The 17,206-nt window shown below is 36.6% G+C and overlaps 1 protein-coding gene across 9 annotated transcripts in view; it reads left to right on the top strand.

Annotated features, from left to right (window-relative positions):
- FRYL (FRY like transcription coactivator) overlaps positions 1–17,206 on the top strand; it is a 314,599-nt gene that overhangs the window by 236,638 nt on the left and 60,755 nt on the right. For all 9 annotated transcript variants that reach the window (XM_069105195.1, XM_069105197.1, XM_069105194.1 and 6 more), the window contains 5 exons: positions 8,161–8,311; positions 9,372–9,475; positions 12,006–12,191; positions 14,132–14,333; positions 15,899–16,020. In XM_069105195.1, coding sequence (XP_068961296.1) covers positions 8,161–8,311; positions 9,372–9,475; positions 12,006–12,191; positions 14,132–14,333; positions 15,899–16,020 — 765 coding nt within the window. The remainder of the gene's footprint in view (positions 1–8,160; positions 8,312–9,371; positions 9,476–12,005; positions 12,192–14,131; positions 14,334–15,898; positions 16,021–17,206) is intronic.

The following is a 17,206-nucleotide window of genomic DNA, read 5'->3' as shown; positions in this document are numbered from 1 at the left end:
CCTTCCTGTTCTTCCCGTCCATTGTAACTATTTTCCCTTGCCTCTTCTATATGAGATAGTTTGCCCCATTCTGTCTCTCCCCATCTCCTCTCATTATATTCCTCTCTCACCTCTTAATTTCATCTTTTAAGTATCATCCCTTCCTATTAAATTGGTCCTGTGCCATCTATCTGTGTATACCTGAACACATATATACACATATTTACATATGCATTAATACGCCCATATACCCTCCTGTATACATATATATGTATGTATGTATGTATACACACACACACACACATATAAACACATACATTTCTATTCCCTTCAACTATTCTCATACTGAGAAAAGTTTCATCAGTTACAATTGTTGTTTTTCCATGTAGGGATGTAAATAGTTCAACTTTGTTAAGTTCCTTATGATTTCTTTTCCCTGTTTACCTTCTCATGCTTCTCTTGCTTCTTGTATCTGAATGTCAAATTTTCTATTCAACTCTGTTTTTTTTTTCATCAAGAATGCTTAAAAGTCCTCTATTCCACTGAATGACCATATTTTCCCCTGAAACATGATACTCAGTTTTGCTGCATAGGTGATTCTTGGGTTTAATCCCAGCTCCTTTGACCTCCAGAATATCATATTCCCAGCCCTTCGATCCCTCCGTGTAGAAGCTGCCAGATCCTGGGTTATCCTGATTGTGTTTCCACAATATTCAAATTGTTTCTTCCTGGCTGCTTGTAATATTTTCTCCTTGATCTGGGAATTCTGGAACCTGGCTATAATATTCCTAGGAGTTTTCTTTTGGGATCTTTTTCAGGAGGTGATCGGTGGATTCTTTCAACCTCTATTTTGCTCTCTGGTTCTAAAACATCAGGACAGTTTTATTTGAGAACTTCCTGGAGGATGATTTCTAGCTTCTTACTTTGGTCATGGCTTTCAGGTAGTCCAATAATTTTTAAATTATCTCTCCTGGATCTCTTTTCCAGTGGTTTTTCCAATGAGATATTTCACATTGCCTTCTATTCTTTCATTTGTTTGGTCTATTTAACAGCATCTTGATTTCTCATAAAGTTATTAGCTTCCATTTGCTCCAATCTAATTCTGAAGGAATGATTCTCCTCATTGAGCTTTTGAGATTCTTTTCCCATCTGGCAAATTCGGCTTTTAAGGTCCTTTATGGCCTGTAACCAGCTTGTATTTTTCTTGGAAGCTTTTGGTGCAGGAGTTCTGACTTCACTGTCTTCCTCCTGTTCCATGCTTTGATGGTTTTTGTACCCAAAATAGGAGTGTAAAGTTGGGTAGCTCTGTTTGCTTTTCTTCCTTTGCCTGCTCTTATTGCCACTCAATTACTTGACTTTTGGACTTTTTGCCACAGTAGGACTCTGCTACCAGACAGGGGAGCTTAGTCCCAAATGCTGGGGTTTTCTCAGCTGCTTAAGGTATTAGTTGGGTGCCCTTTTTGAAGCCTCCATAAGCTCTACCAAGCTGGTCGCACACCCCAGGACCTGCACCCTAGACTGCAATCCAGATCTAAGCAGGTTAAAGCAAGAGCGATTACCCCTCAGACTGGTGCTTGGTCCCCCCACAATTTGCAGGCCAGGAGCTGAAGGAGCCACATGGCACTGGCTGGCTGTCAAAGGTCAACCATACTCCCAACTACTGAATCCCAAATTCCACACTACACTGACCTCTCACTTTGTCCTTACCATCTACGTGTTGATAATTCTGGAAACCGCCACAGCTGCTGGTGATTTGAAGTCCCTCCAGCCAGCAGCTGGTCAGGCCTGCCCTGAGGCTAAAACCTCCGCCTTATGTGGAGCTGGGCTCGGCTCCCAGAGCACTGCGCTGGCCACTTCCTACCAGCCTGCCAGGCTGTCCTCAGCGGTATGTTAGCTTCTTTGTGTCATTTTGTGGGTTCTATAGCTCCAAAGTTTCTTCAGAGTCACCTTTTACATGAATTGGAGGAGGTGGGAGCCGGAGCCCTGTGGAAGTCCTGTTTCTACTCCACCATCTTGACACCGGCCCCCTCCCCCCCTTTTGCTCTGATTACTGCTTCTTTTAAATTTTAAGGTTAAATTAGAGGAGATTCCTTCCTTTGCTGTTAGAATGGTATTGTATGAAGAAAGAAGATAACTGATTTAGTATTATTAAACTTTAGAGCTTGAAGATATCTGTGATTTCCAATCCCCCTTCATTTTACAGATAAAGTGAAGTAATTTGTCCAGATCACAAAATTTAATCACTATTGGAATTAAAAACTGGATGTCCTAACATCCTTGTCAAGTTCTCTTGACACTGTACCATATTGCTCCAATGTGATTTTTTATGCCCTTGAATTATGAAGTAGAAAAGTACAGATAAGTGTCACTTATAAAGCATATGGGTCTTTCCATTCTTATTTGAGAGTGAGAAAATTTATCATTTCAACCAATGTATAAATTCTACACAGCAGCATACACTATATAATTTTTTTAATCAGTTATTTGGGAACTTTAAAATGTGGGAAAATATTTTCTTATTCTAATAAAAACATGAATTCTTTTCTTTTTGCAAGTATGAACTGAATGACAGATTGAAACTGGCATAATCCTAAAATTAAAATAATACATTGTTTAGGGGTGGCTAGGTGGCACATTGAATAGAGCACTGGCCCTAGAAGTCAGGAGGACCTGAGTTCAAATCTGGCCTCAGACACTTGACACATTTACTAGCCAGGTGACTTTGCACAAGTCACTTAATACACTGTTTAGAATTAGAGGGGGACTTAATGTTGGCTAAGACAACTTTTTATGTAGGAGAAAATCAGGCCAGTGACTTGTCTTCTTGGAGTCAGTTCTTTTTTTATTACCTGTTTCATTTTCTCCTGTCTTTCTGCCCTGATCTTTCACTCTAAACAAAAATAATAACTTGTTAAGTAGTAGGTGCTTAACAGTTATTGATGGATGCCCTCTATTTATTCTTTCATTACAAATTATTCTGGTTTTCTATTTTCCTTATGCAATGGAATATCCAGGATTACATGAATTATCTTCCTCATTTTCCAGTGGGGTTTTTCCTACCATGCTTTCTACTTCCATGCACTAGGGTAAGATTCAATATAATATAACACCTATCCAAGATCATTACTAAGGTCCCAAAAGGACCATGTTATAAGGCTGCTTTACCTGTAAAGAGGGCTCCTGGTCCCCCAATGTGTAAGTTCTAGTGTAATGATGGTTCTCTTCACAGAGGACTCCCAGATACATACATGCACTCTCTCTCCCTTTCTCTCTTTCTCGCTCTCATTTCCTTCCTGAACTCACACATCACGAATTGCTTGTTGAGTATTTTAAACTGGATCTCCCATAGCCATTTTAGATATGACATATCTCAAACAGAACTTATTATATTTCCCTTCAAAAAGACCTCTCTTCTTAACTCCCCATTTCTGTTGTGGATACTACCATCCTTCCAGTCACCCAGGTTCCCAACTTTACTGTCATGCTCTAAACTCCTTACTGTAACTCCCTACGTATTCAGTCAGTTGCCAAGCATTTATTAATTCTATATCCATAATGTCTTTGTATTTGTTCCCTTCTCTCCACTCACGTGACTGCCACCATAATTCATGTCTTCATCACCTGTCATTTATACTATTGCTTTAAATTCCAAATTCACCTCATTCCCTCAAGTGTCTTCCCCCCAAAATTACATTTCTACCATGTTTCCCCGATAATAAGACCTATCCCGAAAATAAGCCCTCCCCTTACTGTGTAAGATTCCTCTAAAATAAGCCCTCCCCCGAAAATAAGCCCTATTGAGATTGCTACTGTAGTGAAGGTGATTCCCTGCGCTACGCTACGTTACAGTACCCTCTGTATGCACCGTCCCCCCCCCGAAATGCATGCCGCGCTCCGAGCTGCATCCAATCAGAGCTGCAGCAGTGAGCGCGTCATCCTGTTCTTCCCCAGTGATTTGCTTATTGAATAAAGGTACATTTTTTTGTTCACATTTACCTGTTTATTAAAATTGCTGTCAATGTTCATTAAAATAAGCCCTCCCCTGAAAATAAGCCCTCTGGTGTTTTTCTGTCCAAAAAATATAATAAAACAGTGTCTTATTATCGGGGAAACACGGTAAAGTACAAGCCTGCCTCCTGCTCAGTAAACTCTAGTAACTTAACCTAATTGCCTTTAGGATCAAGTACAATTCCTGTTTCACTTTTAAAACCCTTTACAACTTGATTTCAACCTACCTTTCCAGGTTTATTACAGAGTTCTATCTTTCTTGTCTTCTGTGCTCCATCTAAACCAGTCTTCTTGCTTACACACATCTTATGTCCATGCCTTTGTATAGGTTTTCCATGCCTTGAATTTCACCTTTGATCTTTCCAACTCTTAGAATCCTTGGCTTCTCAGAGCTCAGGTCAGCGTCATCTTACATGGGAGATTTCCTGATCTCCGCAGCTGCTAGTGTCTTACCCTTAACTTTGTGTCTGGGGTGTTGTTTTCCCGATAGAATGTGAACTCTTTGAGAACAGGAGCTGTTTTAATTTATGTCTTTTTAATTCCCAGCACCTACAATAGGTTTTGGAACCTAAAAGGTGCTTAATAAATACTTTTTCATCGAATAATTTGGTACAAAGAGTTAATAGTAGTAGAAAGAAAAATGAATTTAGACGTAGAGGACCTTCATCTGAATCTCAACTCTGAGACTTAATTTTCTGTGGCTTTGGATAGGTCACTTTCTTTCTCTGGTTCATAGTTTCCTTATCTGTAAAAGGGATTTATGAACTTTTTCTTCTCAAATTAGCATTTTTTATTATATATTTATATCTCAACTTCTTCTGGCAAAAATATTTTTAAATTGAGGAGCTCTTTTCTATTTCTCATTTTTGTTTGTTTTTTTCATTTTTCAAGTGCTTTATTAACTTCTGATTTACATCATTCATTTCCACCAGATTTTGAGTTACAAATTTTCTCCCTGTTATTCCCCTGCTCACCGCCCCAAAATAGCAGTCCCACAGGATATCCCCTCCTCCAATCTGCTCTCTCCCATATTTTCTCCCATACCCCTTTCGACTTTTCCAGTGGATCTCTATGCCCCAGGCCTATATATCTTATTTCCCAATTACATGTAAAATAGTATTAATAATAGCATATATATTTGAGTATTTGATTTTAAAACTTTGAAATCCAGATTCATTCCCTTCCTGCCTTGTCTCCCACCCTTACTGGGAAAATAAGCAGTTCAGTATAGGTTGTACATGTGTAACTAATGCAAAACATTAACATAGTAGATATATTGTAAAAGATTGACTATATTTCCCTCCCTCCTATCCCACTCCCATACCCCTTTCGACTTTTCCAGTAGGGCATGGTGGATCTCTATGCCCCAGTGCCTGTATATCTTATTTCCCAATTACATGTAAAATAGTATTAATAATAATAGTATACATATGTATATACATATATATATATATTTAAACATTTGATTTTAAAACTTTGAATTCTAGATTCATTCCCTTCCTCCCTTGTCACCCACCCTTACTGGGAAGAAAAGCAGTTCAGTATAGGTTGTACATGTGTAACTAATGCAAAACATTAACATGGTAGATATATTATAAAAGACTGACTATATTTCCCTCCCTCCTATCTCACCTCCCACTTGTTCTATTCTCTACTTTGATCCCGTACCTTTTCAAAAGTGGGTGCTTCCAACTTCCCTCCCCCCCAAGCCTGCCCTCCCTTCCATCATCCCCCCTCTCATCCTCTTCCCCCGACTCTCCTGTAGGGCGAGATACCCTATTTAGTGTGTATTTCATTCCCTCCCTAAGCCAAATTCAATGAGAATAAGGTTGACCCATTCCCTTTTGCCTTCCTTTTCTTCCCCTCAGTTTACCCCATTCTGTCTCTCCCCCTCTCCTCTCATTATATTCCTCTCTCACCTCTTAATTTCACCTTTTAAGTATCATTCCTTCCTATTAAATTGGTCCTGTGCCCTCTATCTATGTATACCTGTAAACATATATACACACATTCACATATGTATTCATATGCCCATATACCTCATATATAGACACACATATATATATATTTCTATTCAACTATTTTCATACTGAGAAAAGTTTCATCAGTTTCAATTACTGCTTTTTTTTTTTTTTAAAGCAATTGGGGTTAAGTAACTTGCTCAAGGTTACACGGCCAGGTGTTTCTGGGTGGGTGCTAAGTGTCTGAGCCTGGATTCGATCCCTAGGTCATCCCAACACTGGAGCCAGTGCTCTTACTTGCTATGCTACCTGGCCACCCCCAATTATTGTTTTTCCATGTAGGAATGTTAATAGTTCAACTTTGATAAGTTCCTTATGATTTCTTTTCCCTGTTTACCTTCTCATGTTTCTCTTGCTTCTTGTATCTGAATGTCAAATTTTCTATTCAACTCTGGTTTTTTTTTTTTTAACAAGAATGCTTGTAAGTCCTCTATTCCACAGAATGACCATATTTTCCCCTGAAACATGATACTCAGTTTTGCTGGGTAGGTGGTTCTTGGGTTTAATCCCAGCTCCTTTGACTTCTGGAATATCATATTCCAAGCCCTTTGATCTCTCAGTGTAGAAGCTGCCAGATCTTGGGTTATCCTGATTGTGTTTCCACAATATTCAAATTGTTTCTTCCTGGCTGCTTGTAATATTCTTTCCTTAATCTAGGAATTCCAGAACCTGGGTATAATATTCCTAGGAGTTTTCTTTTGGGATCTTTTTCAGGGGGTGATTGATGGATTCTTTCAACCTCTGTTTTGCCCTCTGATTCTAAAACATCAGGACAGTTTTCCTTGAGAATTTCTTGGAGGATGATGTCTAGTTTCTTTCTTTGATCATGGCTTTCAGGTAGTCCAATAATTTTTAAATTATCTCTCCTGGATCTCTTTTCCAGGTCAGTGGTTTTTCCAATGAGATATTTCACATTGCCTTCTATTCTTTCATTTGTTTGGTCTGTTTAACAGCATCTTGATTTCTCATAAAGAGCTTCCATTTGCTCCAATCTAATTCTGAAGGAATGATTCTCCTCATTGAGCTTTTGAGATTCTTTTCCCATCTGGCAAATTTGGCTTTTTAAGGCATTCTTCTCATTGCCTTTTTGGGCCTCTTTTGCCATTTGAGTTAGTCTATTTTTTAAGGTGTTATTTTCCTCAGTCAGGCTGTTGACTCTCATTTCATAATTTTCTTGCATTGTTGTCATTTCTCTTCCCAGTTTTTCCTCCACTTCTCTTATCTGCTTCTTAAGGTCCTCTATAGCCTGTAACCAGCTTGTATTTTCCTTTGAAGCTTTTGGTGCAGGAGTTCTGACTTCACTGTCTTTCTCCTGTTCCATGCTTTGATCCTTTTTGTACCCAAAATAGGAGTCTAATGTTGGGTTCTTCTGTTTGCTTTGTTTCCTTTGCCTGGTCATGTTGCCACTCATTTACTTGACTTTTGGGCTTTTTGCCACAGTAGGACTCTGCTACCAGACAGGGGAGCTTAGTCCCAAATGCTGGGGATTTCTCAGCTGCCAGAGGTATTAGTTGGGTGCCCTTGCTGAAGCCTCTACGGACACTCTGGCAAGCTGGACAGAAACCCCAGGACCTCCACCCTAGACTGCAGTCCAGATCCAAGCAGGCTAAAGCAAGAGCAGTTGCCCCTTAGACTGGTCACTTGGTCCCCCTACACTGCAGGCCAGGAGCTGAAGCTGCCACGTGGGGGAGGCTGTGCTGAAGCACTCCCAACTACTAGGTCCCAAAGTCCACAGTGCACTGATCTCTCCCTTTGTCCTTATCATCTATGTGTTGATAATTCTGGACCACCACAGCTGCTGATGATCTGGAGTCCCTCCAGCTGGTGGCTGGTAAGGCCCTCCCTGGGACTAAAACCTCATTGTGGAGCTGGGCTCAGCTCCCAGAGTGTTGCGCTGGCCGATTCCTGCAGGCCTGCTGGGCTGTCCTCAGTTGGAGGTTAGCTTCTCTGTGTCATTTTGTGGGTTCTGCAGCTCCAAAGTTTGTTTAGAATCCCTTTTTACATGAATTGGGGAAGGTGGAAGCCAGAGCCACGCGGAGGACCTGCTTCTACTCCACCATCTTGACTCCGCCCTCTTTCTATTTCCTTTGAGTAATGTATAGCAGATATAAAACAAATGATGTGTAAAAGTAAAATAATTTTATTTTGATAGGTGATTCAATGCCACTTTACTCTAACTGGCGACTGAAAGTAATGGAACATAATCAAGGAGAGCCCCTGCCTTTTCCTCCTGCTGGAGGGTGTTGGTCACCATTGGTGGATTATTTGCCTGAAACTTCATCACCTGGTTTATCTCTTCACAGGTAAAATTTAAAGTGTAATACTTTATGAATTTTAAAAGCTTAAACTTTCTAAGGATACAGAATGGATCAAATATAAAATTAGGATCCTAAAAATAGAATTCTGATGGTAACGAACTAATATGCATCATTAAATCAGTGAATAAATATTTATTAAACTCCTGCTAAGTGCCAGGGATAGAGGCAAAAAACAGTCCCTGCCTTCAAGGTGCTTATAGTTTAATGGGAGAGATAAGAAGAAAACAAACATTCAGAGCAAGCTGTATAGGAGATAAATAAGAAAGAATTAACAAAGGGAATGTGATAGATCTGATTGAGTTTGGGTAAAGGACTTTCAGGTTTAAAAAAAGGATTGTAATTGGGACTTAAAGGAAGCCAGGGAGGTCAGTAGTCAGAGTGGAGGAGGGAAAGCATTCCAAGGGGTAGGGGGATAGTCAGAAAAAATGCCTCCAGCCAAGAGATGGAGTGTCTTGCTTGTGTAACAGTTTGGAGGCCAATGTCATTGGGTTGAAGAGTACCCATTAGCGAGCAAGGTACAAGAAGACTGGAAAAGTAGTAGGGGGAAAGGGCTTTGAATGCCAAACAGAGCATTTTCTATTTGATCTTGGAGACAGTAGGAAGCCACTGGAATTTATTGCATGGTAAGATGATGTGATAGGACCCATGCTTTAGAAAAATAACTTTGGTGTGGCTTAATGGAGTATGGATTGAAGTGGGGAGAGATTTGAGCCAGGCATTTTTAAACTTTTTTGAACATTATGGTAATAATTTCTTACATCTAAAAAATAATTGCTTTTAGAAGGATGCTATTATTTTGACTCTGTGACTATATTTAGCAAAATTTTGGTGTGGCTATTATATTATGTCAGAATATTTTAGCAAGTAATAGAATTAGGGAACTTAGTGATATAATTGTATTACTCTGTGGCTTTTGCTTTTTTATTAATAATTTATATTTATTTTGTGAGTGAGGTTATTGAAATGTTTTACATACCTTCACAAAACTCATGGAATTTTTGCTTTTGCTCTGTAAAGTATTAATTGTATCCATTGCCTTTCTTAGGTGTAACATAGCAGTGATCCTTTTGACTGACCTGATCATTGATCATAGTGTGAAGGTGGAATGGGGAAGCTATCTACACCTTCTTCTGCATGCAATTTTTATAGGTAACAAAGCATTTCTTAGCTTATGTTTCTCTACAATGAGATGACAGGAATATGATATGGTATATGCATGTATGTATGTATGTATACATCTGTAAATTATACAATGCATATACATGAACACATACACAACCATATGAAACAAATATAAACTTGTCAAAATTTTTTAGATTTTGTATAAATTATACTACTCTAACACATTTATCTTGGTTTTTTCTCCATTTTCCTGTTTTCCATTCTCTTTTTACTTGAAAACACCTTTAGAAGAAATGGTATTCTTGGGAGGCACGGCTTTCTTTGTTTTAGAAAATTTTCTTTCTTAAAAGTTTTAGAATAACAGCTTTGCAATTTTATGAAATAAATATAAATGTTTATATTCCTTTCCTCAATTCTGTTTTTTAAATCTTCGAATTTTTTTTGGAGAATATATTCTGTCACAAATTTTCAGAAGTAGTAATTGACATAATCTTTCATCATTGTCTACAAAGTATTTTTATAACCTATTTTTTAAGGGAAGGTAGTCCTTTATTTTCTTAAATATTTTTAAATATATCTGAACATATTACGTTTTGGTCACTCATTCCCAGCTTCTCTTTTAAAAGTTCTAATATTCTCAGGGGGAAAAGAGACACATCCAGCATCATCCTCCACTCTTATTTTCCCAAAGAATCCTTCTAGAATTTTGAAGGAGTCTCTAAACTTTTAGTGACTTCTTAAGGGAAACACTGATACTCTGTGGACAGAAGGAATAGTTGGTCTCCCACTCCAAGTTACTGTATCCCTGAATAAGCTTTTGAAGATGCTTATTGCGTTGATTAAATTTATTCCCTGAAAACATAGGACTAGATGCATTTAGTACTTGTGAAACCAGATAAAGCCTCCATGTTTATACATAAAAACATAGAATAAACTTTAAATATGTGACCCTCTTTTATTCCTACAAACTTGGAAACATCAATAGATGGTAACATTTTAATACATAAAGATCACAAAAGAGTAATGTATATGAAACTGTAAACTTTTGTCAAGTAGTTGGTCTTTTTTCAGTGTATATTACATTTATTATGATAGTTACAAAGATGTCTTGCTTCTCAGTATCTCCTGTGTATTTTTTAATGTTTCATTGATGCTTTTTTCTTTTTTTTGCTTCACTGTTACTACCTACCACTTTCTCTTGATTATTATCTCCTGTACAAGCCCTCCCTTATAACAAATACATTAGTCAAGAAAAACAAATACACACATTGGCCATATCTTAAAAGGTATACATCATTCTGTGCTAATGTCTCTAATCTCTATTTTCATCATTAGTTTTCTAAACTATTAGCCATGGCATCTATCAGAGCTCTCAAGTCTTTCACATTTCCCTTTACATTATTGTAGTCTATATATGCTCTTCTCCTATTTCTGTTTGCTTGATTCTGTATCATTTCATACAGTACTTCCTAGGATTCTTTGAATCCATTCTAATCCTATTTCTTTACAATATTTTTAACATTCATTCAATTCCACTTGTATGTTAATAGTCTTGTTCATCTGAGAAATAAGTTCTCGTTCACTTTTCCTAATCCAAAAATTAAATATTGCTTATAAAAGCTTTAAAACCAAGACTTTACATCTTTTTTTAAAAAATTCATTTTATCAGATTCAAACTTATTTCCAGCTATCACTCTCATCCAGTGTGCTATCCCTCCCAGCTTTTTGTTCTCTGTGAATTTGATAAACATGTTATTTATGCCTTTTCATCAGTCATTGATTTAATGCAAAATAGACCAGAGCCAAATACCCTTTTGTACCCAAGTGCCCAACAATGTACTGGGGACCTACTTCTGACCTGGCGTCAAGCCCTTATTGACTTCATTTAGCTGTGAAAGTTCTGTGACTTGTGCAGTTGCAAAAATGGTAAGAGACAATACTGCGCCTAAAATCCACGTCTTCTGACTGTAAGTGCTTTCCGCTGCACCATCTCTCACTGATTACAGTGTTGTCTTTCATCTTCCTACAAGAGATACATTATGCTTACCAAAGAATTTTAGAAGATTACCTAAATTCTATTTAAAAGTAGAAGTATTTTTTTCTATACTTAGTACCTATTTGCATGCAGTTGAGGAAACAGAGACCAGGAAATGTTGTTAAACTTTTTTTTTTTTTTGGAGGGGAGAAGGCAAGGCAATTGGGGTTAAGTGACTTGCCCAAGGTCACACAGCTAGTAAGTGTGTCAAGTGTTTGAAGCCAGATTATGAACTCAGGTCCTCCTGACTTCCAGGGCCATGCTCTATTCACTGAGCCACCTCGCTGCCCCTGTGTTAAACTTTTAACTGTTAGTTACCAGTGGCATTACAAGTGAAACACTAATAAAACATAAAAAAAATAAGTGAAAGGACTGTAATTTTTGTTTTTAATGCTTTTAAGGGTTTCTGTTGTAGAGATTTCAAGTAACAAGAGTTTAGAAGTGAAGGTAGTTAATGTAATTGTGTGTGTAATTAGTGATTTTATTTTCTTGGTTGACTATTATGTCTGCTTTCCTTTCTAGGGTTTGACCACTGCCACCCTGAGGTGTATGAGCATTGCAAACGCCTGCTCTTGCATTTATTGATAGTAATGGGATCCAACAGTAATGTCCGAACTGTTGCTTCGGTTCTCCTCAGGAATAAGGAATTTAATGAGCCCAGGGTGCTTACTGTCAAACACCCTGCGCATTTAGACTATACTTTCACAGGTAACTGAAGTTGTACTTAATTCAAAAGCATGGTGGGCATGGTCTACGGTGATTTCACTTTTTTCTTTCTAATGATCCTCCCCCTCCTTCCCCACACTTCCTTTTAGTATTTGAAAGTTCAGGAGAATCCCATGAATTTGGAATCTCAAATACTGTTAAAGCAAATTAGTTTTGTTATAATTAAGTACCATTTTTTACTTGGACCTAGGATTTCATTGATTTAGAAACTAACTCCTAAGGAGAGGACCTTCCTCTATCAATGCAAAAGTGCAATTTATCTGAAAATGAGAATCTCAGAGAGTGGCCTAGGACACTGAGAGGTAAAGTGACTTGTCCAGTGCCATACTGCCAGATGTGACACAGCCAGATTTAATACAGGTCTGGCTAGCACTATATCCTCTGATTAAGCACCACAATACTTAATACTTTATGTTACTGTTATATGTAATATATGTAAAATAATAAGGACTAAATATTAAGAAGCAAAAGGAAGTAACAATGAAAATACCTCATAATAACTCACCATTCCATACCATCATAAACATAAAAAAAAATCTTATAACTTCCTTAAACTTTAAAATAAAAGTACACTTAAGGAATACTTAATTTTTGAACCTTTGATTTGAAGTTTTTTACTGGACTAAGTGCCTTTTATTTTTGTGTTGAACTTTTAAAATTGCCTTAAATTCTTTTAAACCTTTTATTAATTAAAAATTATCCTGACTTATAAATACTGAATTAATAAGGGTCTGATATAATGAAACTTTAACATAAAATTTATTTCATCCCTGGTGTTTATTCATAAAATTTTATTTCTACTATATCTAATGAATTCATAATATCTTTTTTATCTTCATAATATCTTTATTATCTTTTCCCATTCATTAGGACTCTCAAAACAAATCCTAAAAATGACCCAGAACTTTGTAATTAAAACTTTCCAGAGTTATTCTCATGTGAAGTACATTGTTAGTATTCCCTCATACTTATTCTTTTAAAAGTATTGAGACATTTGATATTTTGATTGTTTCTCTTTAAAAAGCCTTAGTAGACTTAAATGAAGAAAATATATTTTAATTTATATTAAAAGTTTTATCACAAAATAGTTTTGCCCCCAGAAGTATGGAATAAATCTCAGTATCCTCAAATACTAAAGGACTGTTAAGTTACACATGTCTTGTTCATCTGGTTTTTTTTGTGGTTGTGGTTGTTTCCCAAGAGGGGTTAGGGATTTAATGTATCTAGCAGCAGTATTACAGATTAGAAGGGTTTTTCAAGAACTCACCAGGTCTGACCCATGTCTCTAGGCAGGACTACTCTGTAAAAAAAAAAAAAAAAGGTATGAATAAAACTAAATATTAATTTAATAATGTTACAGTTATTTTATTGCAAAAACATGGTAGGTACTTTCAGCCTCTATGGCATAGAATAAACCGCATTGCCCTCAGGTGCCCTAAATTTGTAAATTGCAGACCCATTGCTGATCTTCCTTGGTTGGGACATTTTCTATCCCAGAAGTTCTTATGAAATCATAGCTTTACAACAAAAAATATTTTGTTTCTAATTACCATGGATTTGTTTTTAAATGAAACAGAAAAACAATATGTAATTATTATAATAAAATTATTTTATCTTTGAAATATGTTTAAGACTTATCTGGTAAACTTGCCAAAATTCTGGGGAGTTGGCCATGTCAACATTCTCCAGCAGGTGGCAGTAATACGCTGTTGTTCAGTATTTCATTCTAGGTGGAGATGTTATTCCGAACTTATTTTTGATTTAACGAATGTGGTGCAAATATCACCCCCAATATGTGTTAAAACAAATCAATCTTTGAATATATCCCCATTATGCAATTAGAAGCTAACAGTTTGATTCCGCTAAGCATGAGAAGAGAGTCTTCTCTGTTGTTCCTGATGATGTTTTTTTTCTTTCAACAGGTGTTAATGATTTTATACCCGATTACCAGCCCTCCCCCATGACAGACTCAGGACTTAGCTCAAGTTCTACCTCTTCTAGTATCAGCCTAGGAAATAACAGCTTGGCCATTTCACACCTGCACACCACTCTTCTAAATGAGGCAGACATTTCAGTAGAGCAGGATGAAAAAGTAAAAACACTCATGGAATTCATTACCTCAAGGTAATATTTGCCATTCTCACCATCATAGAAATGAATTTGTTAAATAGCTTTAACATTTTGACCCATTGTTAATGTTTGCTGATTGATGTTTATTTCAAGTACATAGGTATGTATGTATTACCATCTTTTCTAAAATGATGTGGCCTATAGATATATTGTAGTAACACTTTATCATATGAGAAATTAGAAGAATGAGTAAAATAAATCATGAGAATTCCTTTTTCTTTTTTTTTTTAAGCAATCAGGGTTAAATAACTTGCTCAAGGTTACACAGCCAGTTATTTCTGGGTGGGTGCTAAGTGTCTGAACCCGGATTCGATCCACAAGTCATCCCAACACTGGAGCTGGTGCTCTTACTCGCTATGCTACCTGGCCGCCCCAAGAATTCCTTTTTCAGTAATCATCTCATCAGTTAATAATAAATATTTATATTGTCTGCTATAGCCAAAGCTAAGTATTGTTACAGATATGTAAGATTGGTCCTTAACTAAAGAATTTACAGTTTAGTCAGGGAATTAAAATTTTCTAATGTTAAGTAATATATAGCATATTCTTTATTTAGGGTACTTGTTTATTTGCCATTTTCAACTCACCTAAAGAATTTGAGGTTACTTAAAAAATTCAGCACACACAGAAAAGGAAAGTTAAAAGTAGCAATTTAGCTCACATTCTTATAGGACTTTGCAATTTAAAAGATGCTTTCTTCACAATCAACCTGTGAGATTTAGTTAGTAGTGCAATTTTATCATGTCCTTTTGATTGATAAGGAAACTTAGGTATAAAGACATTAAATTATTTTTCCCTATTTAACATCAGAATCAAAATTAAATAGGACAGAGAATATGTATTATCAAAATATGGCATGAATTAGTTATTGCAATTGCATACTTAATTTAGATCTGAGTTTCTTGGTAAATAAGGAAAAAAAGGGAAATGGTTGGATTATCATTTGAGTAAAGGGAAACATAATTTTATCTCAGTAGACAAATTTTTTCTCATCTTTGAATACAAGATAAATGATAGTTCAGTACAAGAAAATAAGAAATCGGACAAGATAATAAATTAAGCCCATATTGTATGTATGGAAACAAAATACATAGTTAAATTCAGGTTGGTTTGGGAAGGAGGGCTCTAAGAGTTTGTGTTACCAGAAAAGGCTTCATATAGGTAATGGTAGCTGAGCTATATCTTAAAGGAAGAGGAGGGCTCTGTGAGGTGAATGTAAGGAAGGATGATGTCCCAGCATATGGGACATCCACTACAAAGATGCAGAGATGCTAGATGGAGCATCCTGTGGAAGGAAGAGAGAAGGTCAATGGCAACTGAGTTTATGTGTGAAATGGACCCTTCTCCCAGGTGTCATACAATGCTAGGGTACCACTCTCTCCCCACTTTCTACTCTCGCAATTGTACTAAAATCACATTGGAATCAATGAAATTACCTTTCTCAGCTCAAATGTGTTTACGTAATGAATGAAGAAAATAGATAAATATGCTACATAATCACTGATTTAGGATCAACAATGTTAAGAACACAGGAATTTATTTTTATGTTTTATTTACAGAAAAAGAGGGCCTCTTTGGAACCATGAGGATGTTTCTGCCAAGAACCCCAGTATTAAGAGTGCTGAGCAGTTGACTGTTTTTCTAAAACATGTGGTGTCTGTGTTTAAACAATCAAGCTCAGGTATCTTTCAGTAAACATTTTATAAGATTCCTGCTTTTTAAGTTATAAACTTGTTTTGAAAATTAGAATTACTGGTGACTTACTTTATTTGAAAGAAAACAAAACCATACCCACCCACTTACATTTTAGCATTTTCTCTTTTAACATTACTGTCACCTCCCAATTATTCCTGGTCACCCATAAATCCTTTCTTTTAAAAAAATACAATAAAGCAACAGAACAACACATTTCCCATATCTGAAAAATATATGCATTATTCTACACCTGTGGTTCACTTCCTTTCTTCCAAAAGGTAAGGGGCATGATTTACCAACAGTATTGGTATTGATGATAGTCATGATAGGTCCCTGTGCTGCATTAATCAGAATACTCAAATCCTTTCATGTTTTTCTTTGCATTGGTGTTGTCATAATGTAAATAGTTCTCTGGGTTCTGCTTGCTTTATATCAGTTTTCATGCTTCCCCTTATTCTCTGAATTCTTCCCATAATTTTTAACGGTCCGATGCCTTTCTTAATATTCCATTATGTTCATATACTATATTTCAGTCATTCTCTAATCAGTTGGCAGCCACATTCCTTCTAGTTCTTAGTAATTCCGAAAGTGCTATTACAATGGACAACCACATTCCTTCCAATTCTTAGTAATTCAAAAAGTGCTGTTACAAGTATTTTTGCATATATGAGACTATTTCCTCAACCTTTGACCTCCTTGTGTTATATGCCTATTAGTGATAGTACTGTATCAAAGGATAATTCACTTTTTGGTTATTTGAAATTAAGACATGACTGAGATCTGTATTAAAAAGTTTTCTTAGGGGCGGCCAGGTGGCTCAGCGAGTAAGAGCACCGGCTCCAGTGTCGGGATGACCTGGATCAAATCCGGGCTCAGATACTCAGCACCACACCCAGAAATAATAACTGGCCGTGTAACCTTGAGCAAGTTACTTAACCCCGATTGCTTAAAAAAAAAAAGTTTTCTTAAAAAAAATTACACCTAGTAGCAGTAATAGACTTCAGTATACAATATTTATTGTCTTGAAAAATAGATGGAATATTAAGGCACCCTTTGAAAACAAAGGAAATATTTAAAGTTCAAGACTTGTCTTCTTTGATTTGTGTATGATCATAACATAAAATTTGTCAAATTACCAGTATCTGTAGGTAATTTTCATTACTGTGTATCAT

The sequence above is a fragment of the Petaurus breviceps genome, unplaced genomic scaffold (assembly GCF_028583685.1).
Source record: "Petaurus breviceps papuanus isolate PSGF00001 unplaced genomic scaffold, PetGlider_PUasm1.0 76, whole genome shotgun sequence".
NCBI lineage: Eukaryota > Metazoa > Chordata > Mammalia > Diprotodontia > Petauridae > Petaurus > Petaurus breviceps.
Note: the sequence above shows the minus strand (reverse complement) of the source record. Positions and strands in the feature narration are given on the sequence as shown.